This window comes from Echeneis naucrates, chromosome 7 (genome assembly GCF_900963305.1).
Source record: "Echeneis naucrates chromosome 7, fEcheNa1.1, whole genome shotgun sequence".
Classification (NCBI taxonomy): Eukaryota; Metazoa; Chordata; class Actinopteri; order Carangiformes; family Echeneidae; genus Echeneis; species Echeneis naucrates.
In genome coordinates this window covers 1884270-1906558 of record NC_042517.1, presented here as the reverse complement: position 1 = coordinate 1906558, position 22289 = coordinate 1884270, and the positions used below count along the sequence as shown (strand labels likewise).

The 22289-nt window shown below is 40.9% G+C and overlaps 1 protein-coding gene across 5 annotated transcripts; it reads right to left on the bottom strand.

Annotated features, from left to right (window-relative positions):
• Nucleotides 1–293: 293 nt before the first annotated feature.
• Nucleotides 294–21515, bottom strand: tpd52l2b (tpd52 like 2b). 5 transcript variants are annotated; one of them, XM_029505585.1, is made up of 9 exons: nucleotides 21318–21515; nucleotides 18756–18913; nucleotides 16549–16697; nucleotides 10079–10126; nucleotides 6630–6731; nucleotides 4698–4724; nucleotides 4207–4248; nucleotides 3604–3652; nucleotides 294–3122 (listed from the first exon to the last, which is right to left on the bottom strand). In XM_029505585.1, exons 1-9 carry the CDS (start codon nucleotides 21334–21336, stop codon nucleotides 3036–3038), a joined length of 681 nt encoding a protein of 226 aa, XP_029361445.1. In that variant the 5' UTR covers nucleotides 21337–21515; the 3' UTR covers nucleotides 294–3035. The 5 variants fall into 5 exon arrangements, with proteins under 5 accessions (XP_029361445.1, XP_029361442.1, XP_029361444.1 ...); XM_029505582.1 differs by lacking the exons at nucleotides 4207–4248; nucleotides 4698–4724 and adding an exon at nucleotides 14975–15034; XM_029505584.1 differs by lacking the exons at nucleotides 4207–4248; nucleotides 4698–4724; nucleotides 10079–10126 and adding an exon at nucleotides 14975–15034.
• Between the last annotated feature and the right edge of the window lie 774 nt (nucleotides 21516–22289).

Genomic DNA, 22289 nt, shown 5'->3' with positions numbered 1-22289 from the left:
TTTTTTATATTTACATGTATTTGTATGGATTTCTCCAAATAATAAAGTTTATGTATTTCCTTGTTGTTTAGATTTACATATTTATTTCGGATTGACCATCATGGCCCAAAGAAGGAACCACTGTACAGTGGGGTGTATTTCATGGCAGCTCTGTCAGAGCAACACAAGACTAACATCTGTAATATCAGTTTGATGATGCAGCCTCATCACTGCAACACCTCCTGAAAAAACTGTATTCAGATCAATAAATGAACTGTTAGTTTAAACAGCTTTCAATATGGACCACAAACAACTGTCATTTAAAGGAATGCTTTATTGATTTTCAAACATTTACAACAACCCCCCCCCCAAAAAAAAAACAAAAAAAACAATAACTTTTAATTCATTCACCACAATCTTCTGATCCCTTTCAGTGAACTACATCAGTTAGGTCCTGGACCTAAATAAAGCTATAAGTTGTCTACTGTCCTCCAGCGTCTGCAGCAGCTGGCGCCCTGCAGGCTCATCACCTGCTGTGCTTCCTCAAATGGCAGCCAAAACGAAATCATCCTTTTCCTACACGGTGACAGCCACACTGGAAAAAAAAAAAATATATATAAAAAATAAAAATAAACCCCCACCCCCACCCCCCCCTAAAAAAGAAAAAAAAAATCATAATCTTACCAGTCATTTAATTTGGCATTTGAGGAGCAAATGCTAAAATAAACAGAGATTAACATGTTTTATCATGTGCGTGTTGGCAAAGCAGAAAGTCAGAGGCTCCATGACACTTCGAGGCAGAGAGACGTTTTGTAACAGATATTTCAATCAACATTGGCAACTTAGTTTTGACTGATGGCAAATTAATTGTACAAATGACAGTTTATCTCTGTAGCCTGTCTTTTCCAGCAGAAAGAAAACATTGTTCAGCTAACCAATATATTAACTACCAAAATGACCAACACAAACATACAAAACAAGTAAATACATTTCAATTATGATACACTGGCAACAGTTCGGAAGCAGTTTGATGGGACGTTGCTGTATTTTAAATCTTTATCTGTATGTTTCGTGTGTTTAATTGTAGTTCATTAGTCCCCTGGAGCATCTTCTGCAAGTTTACCTCTTCCTGGAAAGTTTTGGCTTAAAGCATCCAGTGACTCCAAATGTTGAAAAATATATCTCATTATTAGCCTGACCTAGGAAACGCCGGTCCACCCGGGACACCTTTTGTTGGGCGTGTCTTCCTAATTATTCCACAACCAAAAGAAAAGTGACGGTGCTGCACGACGACTCCTGCTCTCGGGGTCTCGGTCACTGAGGCCATGAAGTCTGAGTGTTTCCAGGTGATGTAAGGGAACAACAATAAGAGCTATAATGATTCTGTGTTGGCTTGTCCTTGTGCAATGTGCGTGTGTGTCCAATAAGGGGATTTATAAGCATTTTGTGTGTTCACAGGGGTGTCTACATGTGCATTAAGCTTCTTCCATGGCAGTGAGATGTTTTGTAGCTTGTCTGATTCTAACATCTCAACACCCTCCTCCCCTCATTTCCTTCAGATCCTTTAAAAAAAACAAAAAGGGACTTAACAAAACCTCTCTCTTACCAGCTACAATAGAACAGGCGAACCATTGAAAGTGAGCAAGGCCAATAGAGAAGCGTTGTAGTGTACACAGCAAAGCATCATCTCAACAAGAGGAGAAACGCAGTCTAACCAGGGTTGAAAGACAAAAAAAAAGAAGGAACTTTTCAACCCTTGAGGAGCGCTTGGTTTTAATTTGACTTGCAAAGGCTGACGTTAACATGCTGCATCCGAGATCAAACACACCCCCAGTTTGTGTCTTTCCTGTCAGACGGGCACATAACGACTGCAGCTCCGCGATAAGTTAGTTTCAAAACACAGAAAGTGAAGCTCCAGACAAATCTTCACTCCTGTCTGTGAAACTGACCTATAGTGTTTCTTTGTTTCCACATTTTTAAACGTCTGCCTGCCCCCCCTCCAAACCTTCCAACCTGATCACTAACATTCGGCAGCGTCGCTGACACTATAATTGTTCATATATATTTATACATATTGATAAAAGTTATTTAAAAACATTATGCAAAGCAGTGTAAAATAGTATATAATACAAAATGTTTTTTCTTGTTTTTACATCCGGGGGTGTTTATGGGGTGTTACACGAGACCTCGGCCTTCTTTGCATGGTTGGTGTTGTACAACTGAGATGAGATATGCACATGCATGTAGCAGTAGTAGGACTAACCCTTATAGAGGGTCACTGAATCTTACCCCCGCCAACCTACCCCTCCCACAAACTAACATCTAAAGCCTGCCTTCCAATCGAGCTGTGAAGAAAACTGGGTACGAAGTGGACAGACAGGTGGGGGCCACAGTGGTGACGCTAGCAGGTGCTCACAGTGTGAAGTGCGAGTAAGAAGGAGCAGGTTGGAGCAGCGTATTAATCATCAGAGCTCCGTCTGGCCCTGAAACGAGTCATTTTCTGAAGTATCAACACAGCCTGATTAAACTGCGGGCTCCCAGTAACATAAATGGAGATTTACATTCAATTTAAATTTACACTTTGTCAAATTGGACCTGGTGCCGTCAGGCCCCGTGCCTGTACTCCCCTGTCCTCCAGCCTCATTTGTCACGGGTCAAGATTGAAGATGGCGCTTAAGAAGCTGACATCTTTAGAGGCATCTGACGAGTGCAGCAGCTTTGAGTGTGGACTAACAAAGGGGTGGGGGTCTAACCGAGGTGGGGGGAGGTGGAGGCAGGCGGTGGTGATGTGACTATTCAGGTTTAGACATCATCGAAGCAGAGGGACAGGAACTGTGGGACCACCAGTGACAGGAGCGGCACCACATACTGACCGGCCCTTCACCTCCGCCTGTCTGCGTTTACAAAACGTGGGGAGAGTGAGTGGAGATGAATGGCTGAGGAAGGGGGGGGGTCCAAAGGTCAGGGCTGACTCTGCGATGTGAGGTGATAACAGTACAGTCTCAGGTCGTGAGGAAGGTGGCAGCAAGGAGGAAGGAGGAGGAGGTGGTGTAGGTTCAGAAAGGCGGGTTCTCCTGAGTTGGGGTGGTGTCAGTGGGGGAGCTGACGACATCCCCATTCCCTTTGGGACCAACAACCTTATACTGCAGAGAGAGAGAGAGAGAGAGAAAGAGAGGGGGTGGGAGAGAGATAATGAAAGATAAGTAGGAGGATGGTGAGAGAGCAAACCAAACTTATTGATCACTTAAAACACTTCCTGTTTCCAGTCCAGATCTCGTCTCCATCATTTCACTGAGAGAGGACAGAACTGTCCTAAATCCATTAAAGCAACAGTATGAAGTCATGACTGAGCTCAGAAAGTTGACTGATAAAGAATAATTATCAAAAACCTACTGCGATTACTAATCCACTGACTACTGATCAGCAGGAGAAAGACAGAAAATAAAGCTGTTTACAAGGCGGATCAATACGGCAGTCATGTGACCTGGTCTGAATGCTAACTGCAGCCGATCAAATCCAGATTTTAGCAGATCTTAGCAGGTTTTTTTTGTCCGATGGAAACAAAGCTGCAGCTGACGGTCAGATAAAAACACATGGTGGTTGATCCTGACTGAGTCTGCTCACCTTCAGGTTCCCCATTTTATCCTCAAATGACTTGAAGGTTGCAGAGTTCCTGCAGAAAAGAAACAAAGTTAGAACAAAACTAGGAAAAGAAACACTAAATGTAAAATTTTCAGAGTTTCTAGCAGTTTTGTTTTTTTGCTTAACTTGTGCATCTGCTTCTAAAATATATGAACCTGTATTGACAAACTGATCAAGTTGACAGAATATGACACCAGTTTAATATAAAAACATACATTCCTGGGTAGAAGATGAAGATTACAGTAATGCTCTCAATTAGAAGATAGGAGTAAAAAAAAAAAAAAAAAAAAAAGATAAATAAGTGTAAAAGATTTTATTTTATAGCTTTTATTTTACAACCTGGTTATATTCAGGAAAAAATACAAAACGATTCCCCTTCAGATGTATTGATGTATCAAATACGTGCAAATACTTTTTTTTTACTGAAAATCTACATCAAACTGCAAAAAAGCAGCATCATGACAACTGCAGACATTAACAACACACAAAAATGGTTAACAGCCTACGTTCGTTCACAGTAGAGGCTGATGTGTGTGAAACAGTTACAGTGAAGATTACAATGAGCAGATCGGTGTGTTACTTTACCTCATGGCGGGCATACTTATCGAGTGGCGAATGGAGTAGTTGCTACTTTGTAAGCGTTAAAGAGGAGACAGAGAAGTGCAAGTGTTATAAAGCGAGCAAGCGGTGACAAATGCACACTCACACAAAGTGCTGCAAGTCATTTAGTTAAGGAGCGACTACATGGTTCATTTCACTTAAAAGAAATTTACAGCTGCTAACTACAAATAGAGACATTATTGTTAAGAGTGAACTCGACAACCAACTAACACTCATAAGAGCTCCTTCTCCTTTTAGAAGATGACCACAGAAGGAGAGCAGACATTTTCTTTATAGGAATTCACGCTCAGCGTTTATGTGCTGAGGAAAAATGAACAAGGAGATAATCTAAGGAGATAATCAGTAACAACAGATGCAAAATTGTTTGGAAAGAGCAGAGGTCAAACGATTAATTTAAAAAAAAAAGAAAAGCTTAGGCTTGAAGCAGCTGATTAAACAGGACACTCGAGTCTTACCTAAAGGAATTAGAGAAAGGTAGAGCTCTGCAGGTAAAACCAGGCAGCCATTAAAAACAGAGGAGAGAGAGTGAGGCAAAGGCAGCAGCATTAGGAGACACACACACAAAAAACAAAGCTACACTACATTTTAAAATAAATTTCTACTGCTACGTTTCGTCCTCAGTCCTGGTTTCCATTTTAAAGAGGTCTGAGTCAATAAGACGCAGTAATGAGGAAGCTGCGGGGCCGTTTACTGACTGTAGTTTAGTCAAACCAAAGTCACAAAGCGTACAGTCCCAAATATATCCAAATGTGAATTTTCTGCTGTTAGAGTTTGATTATAATCTGCCGAGTTATTTTAGGATACTGGAAGAAGCAAAGGCTGTAGAAATGAAACTATGGAGTGGAGCGGTTGTGGAAATAGCATCTTATGAATATAATTAGGAGAACAGCTCACATTAAAATGGCAGATGGGCTGAATTAGATTATCAGTCTCCTTAGAACATGTGATCCTGACTCAGGATGTGCGACATGCTTTTCCACTGTTAGTTTCTTTCTTTGGGTTTTATTCATTTATTTAGACTGGAATAAATAAAGCAGTCTGTGCCTGTGGAAGATGTCCCATGACTATTTCTATACCATGAACTGAGCCTTCTAAAAAACAAAACTATATTAAAACTAATATAACTAATATTGACCTGTATTGACTCTGATGTTATACTGAATTTATACTAACCAGAGTTTAAATTCTATTGACGTGCAACAGGAAACGGGTAACAGCCGAACAAAAAAGGGAAGCATGCAACATGCACAGAAACCGTGCCAACCTGCTTAGGTCTAGTATTAGTATTACTGCCAAGTATTTTTGGCACACAAACGCACACATGTTGGCACGAAGAGCAGACATGATGCAGTCGTATAGTTGTGTGAGTCAACAAGGCATCAGCAGAGATGGTGTTAATGAGGTTAATAAGTCTGAACCTACAGGGATGGATTCCTCTCAAACCACACCCACACCTGACTGAAATAACCACGTTTAAATGCTGCAATGATCTTTTCTGCAAAACGTTGCTAATAAATTGCGAGCAGGTGAAGGCTGATACTAGGCTGATATTTCACTGTAGGTTATAAAACAAGGAGGAAGCAACAGCATCATCTAATTTTCTAGATAAAAACAAAGTTCCTCTCACGTGTTTGGGTTGTTCTAGAGCTGATCTGAAGAATCTTTATCTGATCGGGAGTTCTGCTCATTCTTCGGAGCAGTAATGATGAAAAATCAGCTCCAAAGCCTCTAATGGTCAAAATATCTGATTGTCCATGTCTCTGTCAACACAATAAACTCAGCCAGTTCTGCTTTGAATGACCGACTCTGGAGCCACTGGGCACATCCAATGCAGTGATTTAACTCTAGAGGTCTCCAGTAAAGATGGAGGATGATAATGGATTGATAAACACACAGCAGCAAAGCAGCAATGCTCCAGTCAAAGGCTTAGACTAATTCAAATCTTAATGAACATCATACATGTACAAATGTGTCAGAAAGTGTAGATTTGTGGGTTAAGAGGGTTCACAGTGGGCTAAGAGTTGCTTCTACAGTTCATCTTAAGCACTACGTACTGGTCAGTGTTGGAAGACAGATGATGTACAAGAAGCAACAAGAAGAAAAAATGAGTCGTGGACAGTTTACAGTAACGTTATGTTATGTTATGTACTACATAGGAAATCAATCCAATAACTTTATTTTCACCTGCAATAATTATGAAAAACAAGAGTAATAAATACAAAATGATTAATGTGCTGCATTCCGTTTCACTCTAAATTTGAGAGGTGGATATGACGTTGAACATATTAATAGTTTGGGGTCAGTCTGGTCCAACACTGTCCACTCTGCTCATTTATTCTTCTGCACCGGATCAGCGTATTGGCCATTTTGGCTCTGCTGTAGCGTACCTCATGTCACCCAGTCTCCTGCTGATGGCAGTGCCCACTGTGGTGAGAGCTGCACTGGTTTTCTGTCCCGCCTGGGAAAGAGTCTCCTGAGTCTTCTTGTATCTGCAGTGAAAACAGGGAGGGGGGGAGGGAGGGATGAATGGGGAAGGAGAGGGAAGAGAGGTGGGAGCAGAGGAATGGAGAGAGAACAATGGAGAAAAGAACAGGAGGAGGACAGATTGAGTGAAAAGAAGAGATGGGATGGCAACATAAAAGACAGGACGGGGGGGAAGGAGGAGGAGAAAGGGATGTAAGAAAAGACATCGGACAACAAGCACACAAATAAAATGTGTGAGAGATGGAGGGAGAGGGAGAGGGAGGGGGAGAGAGAGAGAGAGAGAGAGAGAGAGAGAAAATGGGATAACCGAGGTAGATGGGAGGGGGAGAGAAGAGATGGTAAATTACACCAAACCATCTGACCACAGCAAAGATGGACAAAAGCTAACAGTGATTTAAGTTCCTGCTCTGTCACACAGTAACCCCCCCCCCCCCCCCCACAGTATCCACAGTCAGCGCAGCCCTAAAGAGCCAAATTGTGAGCGTCCCTAAAGAAAGAGGCTTCCTGTTTGTTCTGTGGTCTGTTTAAAATCCACCACCATCTGTGTGAGGCATATCTGAATCCTGACTTATCATCTGACAAGCATTTTCAGGCTGAAAGATCCCAGAAAACAGAAGCAGAGAAACATCCCGCTCTCTTCAGTATGAATGGCAGATATGATTCAGTATGTCCCACTGCAGCCTGGGATGGTCAGTGGTTAGTGTCTGTTAGCTTCAAAGCGATGGAGGACAATGAAGGATGGAAAAAATAAAGTAAGTAATCCACACACACACACACACACACACACACACACACACAGTCAAGTCAAGCTAGTTAGCATCTTCACAACAACAACCTTCCTTTTCTGAAACCTGTTAAACTACGTCTGTCTCACTTTAAATCAATAAAGAAACAATGACTGCAGAGGAAGATGGAGCAGGTGGAAATAGTTTAATAATGAATTCCCAATAGCCTTAATCTATGATAAGGAAAGACAAGATGCAGATAGTTGAACACACTTCCGCTCCTCAAAGTGTCCCAAGTTTTGAGTTCAGACGTGCAGTCTGATCTCACTGGTCTGTGAGCCGCCATTTAAGAGCCCCCAGATTATAATTTGTCCACCAGCCATCTTGTTTTTTTGTGCCTCAAAAACATTATTTGGAGGAGGAGGTGGAGCTGAGGAGCAGTGAGGGGACGATCTGACCTGCTTTGGACTCTATCCTGATCGTCAGGCAGGTCACTGTGGGAGGAGGTGCAGTCTGTCAGTCCCCTAACTGTAGCCCCAATCCGTCCCCTGACTCCATGATCTAATTTCTTCTAAATGGGACCATTATTTAAAGAAATGAACATCATGTTGGACTGAAGAAGACTTGAAACTAGAGACCTCTAAACTCATTGTCAAAATGCCATTTTCCCATAGACTTCAATACCATCTGACAACCATTGATGTCATCCTCTGATGGTTCTTTAGATAGAATGTAAGTTTAAGGCTCTTCAGCGTTGGCATCACTACAGAGACCAGGAGTCTATGTGCCTTTATAAAGACAATAAATCCGGCGACATTCCTGCATTAAAAAAAACATGTGAATGGACCGTCCATCAGCTCAGTCTACGCTGAGACACGATGACGTTTGTTACAGACATCTTGTTCCAGCCCAGAGCCTTGAAAACAGAAAATAAAAAAAGTCTTTGAAACCAAACAAGGAATGAGGAAATGACAGATGGTTTCCACCTGAAGCAGACTTCCCTCCGCTCATGAGAGAGAAAGGAGATGAGTTTTGTTTGTTTTGATTCAAGCTGAAATTCAGCGTACGTGTGATTGTCAGCTGACAGTGCCCTCTTTGGTTTTGGTACATTCCTGCTGTCTGCTAAAGCTCCTGTTTACTCTTGTCTGATATGCACATGGCTCCCAAACTTACACAGGTGTAAAGCTGCTTCCAGATCAGCCGGGGAAGTGAAAAAAAAAAAAAAAAAAAGAGAGAGAGAGAAAGACGTTTTGCTTTTTTGCGAGTCAGATAGAAATATAACACCAGCTGAAGACCTGACCTGCAGTGTATGAAGGTGTCTCCTTGCTGCAGTAATGTTTGGTCAAGGTGTGGTGATCTTCAATAACACATTTATTTGCACACCTTAGAATCTGGGGAAAAAATAAAAAATAAAACAGCCACACAGCCTCTCTCTCTTCAGTCTGTGTGCTAAGCTAACTGTGTCCTGTCCAATTTTTAATTATTGCACAGGTTCACATTGTGTCAAATGTCTGAACAAACAAATGTCCTGAAATATTCATCCACTGCTTCAGCAAAGTGGATGTTTCTGTGAAGATGGATTCAAAATGGCGGCCGGTATCACTGACGTCAACAGGCGTGGTCACGATACAGTTGTTAATATGGCCACAAATGTAGACACAAAGACACAAGCAAACGAACACCTACTGAAACACATCCAAGCTTCCAAAGGCAAGGAGACACAAACACTTCCATGTTGGCTTTTTGTGTGTATGCAGAACACACACAACTTGTTTTAAAGCCAACATCGCGATCCACTGGCCACTGACAAAACGCATGAAGTCTGAAAAGCAGACAGCCCACAAAGGGGGAGCGAATACAATTATGGAGATAAGCTAGTGTGGCTGTGACCAACACACGGCTGTGTCATTATTCACCTATATGCCAACAATGAAATATTCTACCTGCGTTCTTTTTCTTTTTTTTAAGGTTTACAGCAGTAAAGGATTAGGGGAAGCAGGTGTTTCAGTCCTCATTAACGTGGCATTTCTAGAACCTGGTGTTCTAGGCTTAATTTCAATTCCGAAAAATTGCTTTACATTTTACTCCAACATACGAGAGAAAACAACTCACAAAAGTGTCAAATACACAAATGCAGAAATAAGTAATCCAACAAATATAAAAATATTTGGGCAATGAAATAATGCTACATTTCTAGATCTGTTAATTTATATTCGTACTTAATTATGCTTTTATCTATCTACCAGATACCTACTATATATATATATATATATTCATTTCTTTGTATTTATTACAAAATTTATTTAGATTTTTTCCAGCATCGCTAACCTTTTGTTGGGAGGGAGGACGTTAATGAATGTTTCAATGTTTCTTCTGTTAATTCAAATGAACAAAGGCTAATTTAAAAAAAGTTTTGCAATAACCTATGTTGAGAATTCAGGCGCTAATATAACAAAGGAAAATCTACTGCAACAACACTCACATCACAGAAGCAAAAAAACAAAAGAACAAATGAAAAAGCATGGGCAGTGAGAAAACAGAAAACTCCCCAGTGTGAAAATGGAAAGAAACCTTAGCTCATCTACAAAAACAAAACAAGAACACAAAAGAGAAAGGGGTCAACTCACGCTTCAGAGTGGGTAATGTCATCCAAAGTGGCTGATGCAGACAGATATCTGAAGACACAACAGCAGGATAATGACATAGGGGAAGAGACACACACTAACAATACAGTACAGCAGAGTTCAATTCATTCACTGAGACCTGGGCTTTAACGTCTGGAGTTAGGAGCTGTGGTTGGACATGCAGTTGAACTTAAAAAGACATTATACATTTAAACTGAAGGGTTTTCCTGACAAAGGGTCAAGTGTAGACAATGTCAACAACAAAACACTACACAATCAAAATCATATTACAGGAAACCCGGCTCTGATACCCCATGGTTCCCTAACATTCATGACAAAACATAACCTTCATCACCTCGGCTTCCTCCACTGGGAACACAGCCATACTCAGCTGTAACACAAAGTCTCTGGATCCGGCCCGAGTCATTGTTACAAGCCAGTTTAATTGGTTAAAATTCACTCCTGTTGAACACGTCACATAGAATTCCATAGTATCGGAACATTTCACATGAATTCAGCTACGGCGCATTCAAAACGACTGATACGACGACAGCCTCAATCCAGATTTGTATTTAATGACCATCAATGGGCAACTGCACTGGTTGTAAAAAGAAGTCAGATTGTGTTAAGTCTATGGGAAAATGTCCAGACTTCTCTCTTGATTTGTTAACCAGTTTATGGTCTCCTCTTCAGCACAATATCATGTTTATTTATTATTTTTTTTTTAAAACAGCAGTCCCATTTAGGTATGGATTAGTGGCATGACTACTCTTTGGAAAACTGTACCACACATGACCACCTACATAGCAATCATGGCACAGAGTACAGTGCAGGTACACCCTGCACGCACGCACGCACGCACGCACGCACGCACGCACGCACGCACGCACGCACGCACGCACGCACGCACGCACGCACACTCCTCCTCAGCTCCACTTTCTCACCTTGTATGACCTTGAATATTCTTACCCTTTCATGCATAGAATAGAAATAAATTACCATTGTCAGCTGATCAGTGTTTGCTCATGAAGGTGTTGACAGATATTAACACATCTATGTCAGAGTGGTTCCCTAAACATTAAGCTTTAGTCCTAACTGCAGCCACAGTTGGAGTCCTACCTGTGGTCTTTTGCTACACATCACACAACTCTTTTTCTTTCCATCACTTGTCTCCCTCTCTATCACTAGCTGAATAAAGGCAAAAATGTGCTGAGGGGGAATAAAACTGTAGCAATGCACTATCAGCATTAAGCAGAGGATAAACCCAATGAGTTTCTACATTAATGGAAAAACAAGGTAAATATAAACAGGAAGCTGTGCATCAATGGTGCACTGGCACAACCCTGTTGTGCACTTAGTGCTCAGTGCTACTAAACAAAGTAAGCTGGATTCAAATAAGGTCCCCTGTTAGATAGTGCTTCATTAATCAAAGTGACAATTATTATCTATAATGAGTAACACTATGTTGTACTGAAGGAAATGCTGCCCATTGCAACAACTGAACAACCCTGAACAATGAAAGCAACAATGGTAGCAAGGTGAAGACGTTTAAAGATGGCCTCTGACCTAAATGAAAATACTAAATTATGGTATAGTGTTTTGTTTATTTTAAAACAAGCGTTGGTGTTAGGTATTGATTTTCCTGCTGGTTATAATTGTCCAGCTAAGTGAACCGAATCAGTCTACTTAAGCTCTACAGGAAGCTGGGAGGGCAAAAGGGCATGGCGGCACATTGTTAGTGGAAAAGCCGAAGGTCGATGCAAAACAGCCCCATGGAAACTCACACACATCAGGTTAGTAGACGCAACAACAGACAGTGAAGATTTTCATGATTAGCAACAAAGCAGGCTCAAACAGGACACACACACACACACACACTCCTGGCTCTGCAGTATTTAGAGAAAGAGTGGAAGTGTGTTTGTGCTGACTGCTCAGCAAAACAATGGCAGCACAACTGAGACAAGAATGACAGGAGAACTAGATCTACATCCTTGGTCCTTGACTGCTCGACTTTATGGTCCCGATCCTGGGAATGTGTCACTCAACACAGCAAGTAGCTTATTCATTAGGTCTGTATTTGAGCCACTGATGGACAACTTTAGAATTTCACACTTTCAGAGCACAAGACAAGAAATTAAAGGTGTGCAGAAGGTTATTCAGATGAAAAAACTGAAGAAAAGGCTAAACTGTGCTGTATTTTTTCAGAAATGTGTACCGTTTCCAAGTATCAGATATCAACATCCTTGATTAGTGATCAGTTTTTTCTCTTAAAAAAAAAAAAAAAATCATATTTGTATAATTAATGAAAGAAAGTAGTTAAAGATTCCTACATTCAAACTGACCTGAACATGACCTAGCAGACAGCAGGTCCATTACACCATTTTCCTTTAAAGACACAGGAGATGGCTCTCATTGTAGACGGCTGTGCTCCACACAAGACCGGCCTCTATATCCTGACTTACAACAGCACAATGCTTCTTACTGTACAACCCAGTGACCAGCTCAGCCACAGTACACAGTCTGTCTGGATTCACAGCAGAAAACACAATCATTCAAATAGAGACAGGCTTTTTGTCTATAAGAGTCTGTCTCCATCTTGGTTGTGGTTCAAACAGCTGATCCAGAAAACGTGTCCTAACCTAAATACAGAGGAAGCTAAAGTGCTTTGTGAAGCACACACACACACACACACACAAAAAAAATTAAGATGGGGGGCTCTACTGCCTGGATTGATGCGAACAAAGCACAGTGAACTCAAGAGCTCAACAGCTGACTGCCTCCAGTTTTCATGGCAACCCTGCTCTGTGTTCTTGTGCCGCCAACGTATTCATAATTCATAGCCCATTTATTTCTTTGTGTTGTTCAGTTTGGCTTGATGTGCAGCTCTCAACTCCTCTTGCTCTGAACATCACATGTCATTTGACTCAGCAAAATGCACCTCTTCCTCTCTCTCACATTCCTTCCTTCTCCTCCCACTTGTTCCTGCAGCAGCAAGTCTGAGCTGCCTGTGTGGTCGGCGCACACTTTCCTGTATTATACTCGGCACTGTGTGTACTTGTGTGGGCCTAAAGCAGAAACACTGTGCTTGCACAAGTGGAAACTCAGACCAATATGTGGGTCTAATTCTGTGTGCAAAAATAGAATAAATACGACACACGGCACACTTGCTGCTATTTGTGACGATGCGTTAATGTGTGTAAAAGTCACAAACAGTGTCAGCAGCGTCACACAGTCCAGTTTGGCCAACTATCTGATCTTGCCAATCCAGTTAGTTTTAGAAGCAGCCACTTGGAAAATTCCATCAGATCTCAGAGCAGTTGAGGAAACTCACAGATTTAATGTTTTTCATACCAACTGCAGACTCTTCAGACTTTCAGCTTCACCACCGGCCTAAACCTCATACTGCAGCTGAACAACATATAAAAACTTGGTCAAAATAGCAACACAGCATACTCTCCATCCTCTATTCCTCCTGTGGATATAAATACCGAGTGAACAAACCTATGACTCAGCTGTGTTCATTATCATTTCATTATCAATTACAGGCCTGGGTTAATATTTGTAAAGAAAACCTGTACTACAATAAACCATACTATTTTGTAAAGTATGTGTAAGTTTCACGGCTGCACAATCAAATTAAATAAAAACAAAATGTGCACGATTCCAACTGAAATCACACCAGAATATCTGACGTGGTAACATCAGCTAACCAGGAAAATTTCAATAAAAAGACAGAAAACAGCATGACAACAACGTGGCAGAGTATTTTAACCTGCTCAGGGCAGTTTGTCCATTAACACAGTTAATTACTAACAAGTGCATGGCTCTACCTCCTGTACCAGTCACACCTGATGGTCAGCAGGTTATTGTATAATTAGATTTCTGTTCGTCCACTGTGAGCCAGCTGATCTTATTTACCCCTAAGGCTGAAATCATTACGTACAGCACTGACATTACCAGTGTGAGGCTGAATGGAGGCAGTTTTGTAAATGGCCAATTTGTGCTGGTTAAGTGAATACACAGCAGAATAAAACCCATTTCTTGCTGCCCTGCTGAAAAAGGCTGCCAAACACATAAAGTAACCATCAACTGGCCCTGATTATAATACAACAAAGCCTTTAAATCTTAATTTTATACATTTCCCCTGCATTAAACTCCCTGTCAAATTTTAGAAAATAGTTAAACATCAGTTTTCAGTGAAGGTGCTTGAGATAAAAGTTAAAAATATGAAAGAACATTGTTTTGGAGAGGAAGCAGAGAGGACATGTGTCATTAATTCTAGACGGAGGAAGACAAGACACCTGGCCTCTGCAAGAGGAAGTAGAGGACAGATGGATCACACTGATAGGCTGGAGGATGAGACAGAAAACTGAGTAATGATATAAATAGAATTATATAACATTCATAACAGCTGCAAAAGACAAGTAAGGAGTATTCAAAGGACTTTAAGGACTGAAAGGTGAGTCATGGGCCACAGTAGGCAAACATAGATTCAAGTGCCTCAGTTATGTAACTCATGCAGCAGAGGTTATGACTGAGACACACACCAAATCCCACTTTGGTAAAACACTTCTAGCTACAAATGCAACAAAAGCATTGATCCAGAATAATTCCAAAATAGTTCCTTGGCCTGGAAACTTAGCTGATATTAGTTGCCTATTTCCAGTGTTGCATCACTAAGGTTTACTCAAATCTATCTAAATGATATCTTCAAAGAATCTCGTTCAACGTGAACCAAAAGAATAAACACACTACAGATAAACGTCCTCAAATATGGTTAACAGGTGAGAACAGAGAGGGACTGAGTGTGAGTAGAAGTCAGAGCGTGAGAAAGCAGACACTGCAGAATCCCAGACATCACCAGTAAGCGAGCAGCAAACAGAGCGTGGACTGACTCACAGTTCCGAACTGGTAACCCTCTCATTCCACTCCCCCAGTTTCTCAGAGCTTCTCACATAGCTAGAAAGAGACATGAAGGTGTTTCACTGTAGAGGTTCAACAGAGAGTCAAAGCAGGGGCTGCCTCCAACAGGAAGCCAGGATTAGAAATATTCAGTTTGAATAATGTCAACAATTAGTCTGCCATTGGAAAAACACCTTTTCCCCTTTCTCTCACTGGTAGAGGTTGAAAATACAGACAGTTAGGCATTCACTCATCATTCAAAGTCATGCTGTGAGGAAAATTGGGTTGTTTTAGCTGTCTTATTCCCTGTCAGTCACGGAAATTCATTTGCACTATGCAAAGTGCTTTCCTTCAAAGACAGCTCATGGAGGGCGAGACAGTGATGCTGTGAACAGAGGTATCTCAGATCTGAGTATTACATTTTCTCCTCTTCCTAACCCTAAATTTAGAAACACGTCAATGAAGTACAGCGACAGTTTCATGCATTGTAATAACTTTGCACTGCCACTGAATGATTTAACAAGGTTTAAAACTCTGAAAATTAAGATATTTTACTCATTAGTGCTATTTTATGATAGCATAAAATTTGATAACCAAACATAACAATTGATTCTTCAGATATGATCTCATGTAACAATGAGGTCTCATGTAACAATGAGGATGGATAGTTGTAAAACAAACTATTACCCACGAATGAGGAGGAAAGGTCTGGCTAGTTTCAAGTTTATTTTCAATTATGTGTTGATAAAAACTAAGCTCCTACAAGACTCATCTAAAAGGTCTGCAACACCACATGAATATATTAATGAATTATTTACTTGTTTCCCAAGTGAAGCAGCAGGGTTCCACAAATCCATCATCAGTAACAATCTTTTTCCCCCGTAATGAGAAAGTTTGAGCTGTATAATTTTACCGAGAAGTTTTGTGCGGTCAATGACTTTTAAATTATCTTTCCCTGTGTGAAAACCTTCTGCAGAGGTTAATAACTGCAGCTGGCAGATTACTCATAAGTAGTCATATCTGGTAAAAATGTGGCAGCCATAAAACATTACATTTGGCTGCTGTATTCACAGAAGGTCCCACAAGAATGAAAAACTGCAAATAAATCTCCGATTAACAGTTGTGAACACAGCATCTTTAAAAACAAGGTGGACTATTAGATGTCATGACACAGCACCTCAGTCTCTTCTGTTTAATGGGTGTTACACTGTCACGTGTAACACAAAGACGAAGAAGTATTGATCCAGCCACTTTACTGTGACCTGTCTGATCTCTCTGAAGTGTCTTTGGTTGTTATTCTACTGGTTTGATCTGACTAGCTCCCAAAACAAACTGGGCAAATAAAAACCCACTAAAACTTTTTAATTCTTAAAAGGTCAGACTTGTGAGACCTATACATCAAAATTGTTTAATCTTGGTTAAAATGAAAAAAATAGATAAATCTTATGACAACAGACGCCTTTTGAAGGCTGTTGATGGTTTGGTTTAACCATCACTGGTGGTGTGCACCTACATTTTTCAGACCACTGAAGGACTTAATCAAACATCTGACTCAGTAGGTTAATACATACGCGTTGGAGGTCTGTACATCCTGCCAGCTCTTGGTGAGGTTCTGCCTGAGTTCATTGAGCGGGCTGAGCCCAAGTTTCCTCTTCAGCTCTGCAGCGTGTCTCTCTTTGGCTGACAAAACCTGACGCAGGGTGTTGATCTCCTCCTCAACCTGAAGCAAAGCAGACACACGAGAAAGATCAATCTAGAGCTCCACATGCTCAATCAAGCTTGAGTTTGTCTTTTTTTAGATCCCGAAAAATGGCTATTGACATTCCACTAAGTAAAGCATGGATACATCCATGATCAAATTATATCATCATCTCTATCCTGAGTGATGGGTGCAGATTTCTTTACTCCTACTGCTCTAAAGAAACTAATTTCCCTCTTCTATGAGGCTCTCACACTGTCAAGATGCCATGTCTCTCCCTCCACACAATTGTTTACTGTGTTGAAATCCATCTACATTCCTACACACAAAAGAGAGGCCAAGAAAAATAACCCAATACGTGTAGTTATGATGAAACAAGTAGGACGGGCCATTATTATTAACAGCAGATGTGGTGTTCCTGTTGACTGTTTTGTTGGGTGCAAAGTACACAGTACATCCCAGAGGATAGCAAGTGAAATGTTACATATTCAAGACAAAAACTTTACAGAGAAACGCAGAATGCAAATATGAAAATGTGTGCACAATTTCAATTTTTAGGGCTACGATACGATTCATAATGATTTCTGCTTCAGTCTGTAGGTGTGCAAAGGATCCTCATGATCTACTCCAGTCTGCTTTGCAAGACAGAATGATAAATGGAGACATTAAAGTGGCTTTTTCAAATTTATTACGTTTTAAACATTTATCCATGCTCAGATGGAATATCACATATTGCTTAAGTAACAAAAATAAAAGTGTGTCTTTATTAAAAAAAAATGTGAAGCTCATGTCAAGCTCAGTCTTCCAGGGCATTCAGTAAATAGGGCCCTATAAAGTCCGTGATCACGGAATTAGACATTAAAAACAGAATGCATTATGAACACAGTTTTTTTTTCCAAAATAAAAAGGAACGTATCTGTAGGGAAAATGCTCCGCAGGGGTCACTAATAACGCACGCCCCCCCCCCCCCCCCCCCACCAGTCAAACAAGAGTCATTCACTGAGCTGAACACAAAGAGGTTGACTATCTTGTACTTCAATGGAGATGTCAGTGATCGGTGAAAAACCAAAGAGCATGGGGACAGAAAAAAATGTAAAAGTTCACAGTGGATTTGATATTTCCACCAAAGTTGTGGAACATATGCTTTTTTGGTATGTTTTTGTTTAAATGTGTGAGTTTTCAGTAATATCTGAAGAAATTGTCTATATTTCATTACTTAAAACACTGTCTCTGGGTTAATTTGCGTAAAATGCTAAAAATGGAATTCTCAAAAATTGAAAACCAAATATGGGGAAAAGTAAAGTGGAATTTGGGAAACAATAAAATTGATTTTATAGGGCTCTAGGTAAAAACCAAAATGAGTCCAAATCTTTGCCGTCTGGGCTGGTTGAATCTCTCTTTCCTCCATTATTGTAGTGTCATCTTTGTTTTGGTGCTTACCGCATGCACGTGTTCCAGAACCGGCTCTGTGGTGAGGTCAGGACGTTCCACATACAAAATGGAGGCAGACAGCATGCGGATTTGTTTTATTCTTTTTAAATTGATTTTGGGACATTTTAAAATCAATTTGATTTGTAGTCAATGAGAATTACGATTCTTATAGCAATCAAATTGTTGGCACACCCCTAATAAATATGCATACGTATTTATTCCATGATGGAGAAAAATCGACAAAGGAAACAGAAATAAAGGTAAAAGTTGTGATTGAAATGACGGAAAACTAAATAAAGCAAATACAAAAGAGAAATTGAGTTATTAGGTCTCTCTTTGTCAGCCAGGTCAGAGTTAAACAGTGCATTCTCAATTCTGTCAATGGGCCATGAAGTCATCCACTGGTTTGTGAAATTTTGTTTTGGCAGAGAGGTTAGAACTGATGAGAAGTGAGGGGCAGATCTGACCTGCTGTGTGTGGTACAGTCTGTCAATCACAGCAGCCACACCCTAATGCATAACCTGCTTTATGGTCCGTTGAAATCAACATCATGTATTGAAGAAGAAGACGACTTGAAACTAAAGACTGAGGCATAGTTGATAGACTTTAGTAGCCTGTCGTTGGTGACTTGAAATTATTTAGCTTTACCTTAGTGAGCTCAATGCGGAGCTCTTCAGCCTCTTCCTCTGTCAGACCAGGGGGAAGAGGGTTGGCCGAGTTCCCCACTGCACCCCCCACTGGCACGTCGGACAGGCTGTCAGAATGATCCACACTGAGGCCCTTGTTGGGAGAGTTCAGGTTGATATCTGGGTCAATGACAGAGAGGCAGAGTGACAAGTAGGTGAAGAACAGGATACATTGATGGGAGAGAGGCAGCACCAGGGCAGACAAGCACACACTTAGGCCTGTTTAAATGTTACATTCCAGGAGTGGTTTACTTAGATGATTCCTCTCAGTATCTATTTCAGTGACATGCTGAAATTGCAGCCAGGAAGCGGCCAGTGTTGCCAGCAGGAGATATCCAACAGGAAGAGAAAGAGACAATTAGAGTCAGGAAAGCTCATCACAACACTCATCACACCCTACTTTGCTTACAAACAAACCAACTGTAAAACTGAGTTATTTCACTTCCCTTGAAGCTTTTTACATTGAATTCATAACTGCTTTTAAGCATGAAAGGTTTCAACAAAACACTGAGTTCACCAACAACTTCCTTCAACACGACTGACAGCACACTGTCTTACATAACAAGTCAGAAAACATAATACACACAGGAGACAATGGTTAACAGTAGGAGAAATCCACCGTAAGTCTTGCAAAAGACCAAGATTATCATTATCTGCAGATAGTGAGTCTGTGTTTTCCAGCCTCAGCAATAACATCCGTATGCAGGCGGGAGATATGACATCTCCACCCTCAGGGTTTATTGATTTAGTAAAGAGTGATTCAGACTAACCTAGATGAATAACAGCAGGGAAGTTAACATCAGACAAATTGGTTCATAACAAAACAGAAAGGAATGCTAGCGAAAAGTTGTAACTTTGAAAAATATTCTTTGATCATATTTTTACCCCCCCCCCACCCAAAAAAAAAAAAAAACAACAACAACTCACATTTAGTCTTACCTCCTTCAGACATTATTTTTCTACTCTTTCCTGCATGGCTTCAGTCAATACGTAGTCACACAAAGCTCTGATGGTTCCAGCCAAAGGTTAGCAAAACATGAAGGTTAAATTGCATTTCATCTGACTGGCAGGCTGGCTGTCTAACCAGTCTGTAAATATGGAGGTGTGTATGTGGTAACAGCCACACCCCTCACTAAAGAACCAATTTTGCTGTTTCATTCTAGTGCATTCTCTGAAGCAGATGTAGACAGTTTCTGGGATTTTTCTTGGACAACTCAAGTATGATGAATTGAAAACAATATCTACTGGTATGAAAAACAGCTGCTAGTACTAATCTTTTAGGTTGAAGTTTTCCATTAGAAAAACACTCACATGTGAGTGTATGAGTGAGGAGAAATCGGCAGGGCAGCCAAACTCCCATTCCTTATATCATTACAGCAGTAGCTGGATTTAACGAGTCTGACATGCCCTCATTCATTCCAGTTTGTCATCCTTCAAAACAAGGCAACCTTAAACGCTTCCTAAAGCTGCTCCTTCTGAGGCACAGGAAGCCTGATACAACACAACATGCTTATCATGGCCACTCTGTAACAAACTCCAGGATACAGCCATGGAAGTCTCATTAGGACATCCCCAAAGGGCTTTTAATACCCTACGGAGCTACACTCAGTTACCAAATAAAACAAATCTGTCTTAGACAGTAGGCCTGGAACAATGCTTGCCATTACAATGTTCACTTGTTAGAAGCTTCAATTTGTGATCATGTTTTAATATTGCATCTGAGGTTTTTGGCAATAGTTTGATGCAAACTGTGAGGCAGCAGTCCATCTGTATGAAAGAGATTTCACCAGACTGGTAGGACTGATAGCTGCAGTTTGATCAGACAAAAGTGGCGTGTGCTGCAGACAGGGTTAGGTGATGACAGAGCAGTGGAACCGACGTCTGTTTTTTATTTAACCAGCCAGATTTGAGCCGTTCGGTGGGGCTTTCAGTGCAGATGAGGGCTGAAGAAACACACTCAGTGGTGACAATGATAAAGCAGCAGCCTGTGTGCTGGCAAACCAGGCTGTCATCAATGCCCAGTGCGTCGGCTGACATGTCCGCAGCTCAGTCACACAGTCTGATATTAGAGGCACAACAATTACAAAACATCGATCCAAGTTACAAAAATGGGGGCAGGATAAGCTGGGCGTTTGGGGAAAGCCACCAAAACAAACTGCTCATTGCATTCAAGGATTTGAAGCCAAAGGAGGCGACAATGTTCATAAGTTATCATAAATGCCGTCAGACCAAATGGGACTGTGCTGTGAAGTTGTTAACATCAGTAACACGATCCTGACTCTCTGCTGCTGCTGCTGTCCCTGTCATTTACCAGCGGGCCCGTCCAGTCCTCACGGCCACACGTCCACTGCAACCAATCATTTATCACAAACAGCATCAGACTTCCACACAAACGGAGCGAGGAGCAGCCAAAAGCTGCCGGCTGCCTGACGTGGGTGAAATTATCACAGCTGTGCGCCTACGTCGAACGCCAAGCTAAGCTAAGCTAAGCTAAGCTACATGCTAAGCTAACAATTAACGTTACCTTGGCTGGCGGGATCCATGGCGTCGCGTTGACAGATCTGGAACTGCTTTTCTGTTTTCTTTCAAGCAAAAAGTGAAACCCTACCGATGTAGAGACGTGGCCAACAGACCCGTAAAGTGTTCTTTCCGCTCGGTGGGGTCAAATTCTCCCGATTTGAGCGGCTGCTCCGACTCCGAGAAAGTCGACGACTGAGACAGCCCAACGGCCAGCGAGGCACATCCGGCTGGGAGTTTCAAAATAAAGGCTTAGTGAAAACCACATTAAAACTTCATTATTAATAATTAAATGTTCTAATTACGTCAAATAACATAACGAAGACTTAAAAAAATAATAAGTATATATATATAGAACTAGTGATATTGTTTTTCCTATTTATTGAAAAACTTTCACTTCATTGCCAAACAAAGAAAACGTTGGTAGATGTTGATGCAGTGAAATAACATGAGATCATGTGCCACAAATGAGACATTTCAATTTCATTAAAAATGTTGTCATGTCCCGCTGCTGATCAAACATGAGGAATAAAATGACTGAAGAGAAACAAATATTAAAAACAACGTGCCTTCCAATCCAGATGTTACGTTTCGCTCTAATTCACCTATGTGGGATATTTTAGTGGATCTTTTCCGGCGTGGTGAAGTGACGTCACCGAGACAGGTGTTGCCCAGATGTTTTCATTTGCTGGATTTGTACAGACGGTGTTTGTGTTCACGTTGTATTGTGGTTGTTATTGTTTTTTAAAAATGAACTTCCGTCCTTGTTGCCAACTCATAACTCCAGATTTGATGGAACTTGTGTCACCATTTTGAATAAAGCAACCGATGCATAACTATGAATTTAAATCCTCCCTTTAAATATACAACTACAGAGCAAACCAAGGAGATTAGGCATTCTATTAAACAATCTGCATCTACATATCATCTGCTTTTTTTTTTAAGTTGATACTTTCAGTGCTATCATTCATTTTCCAAA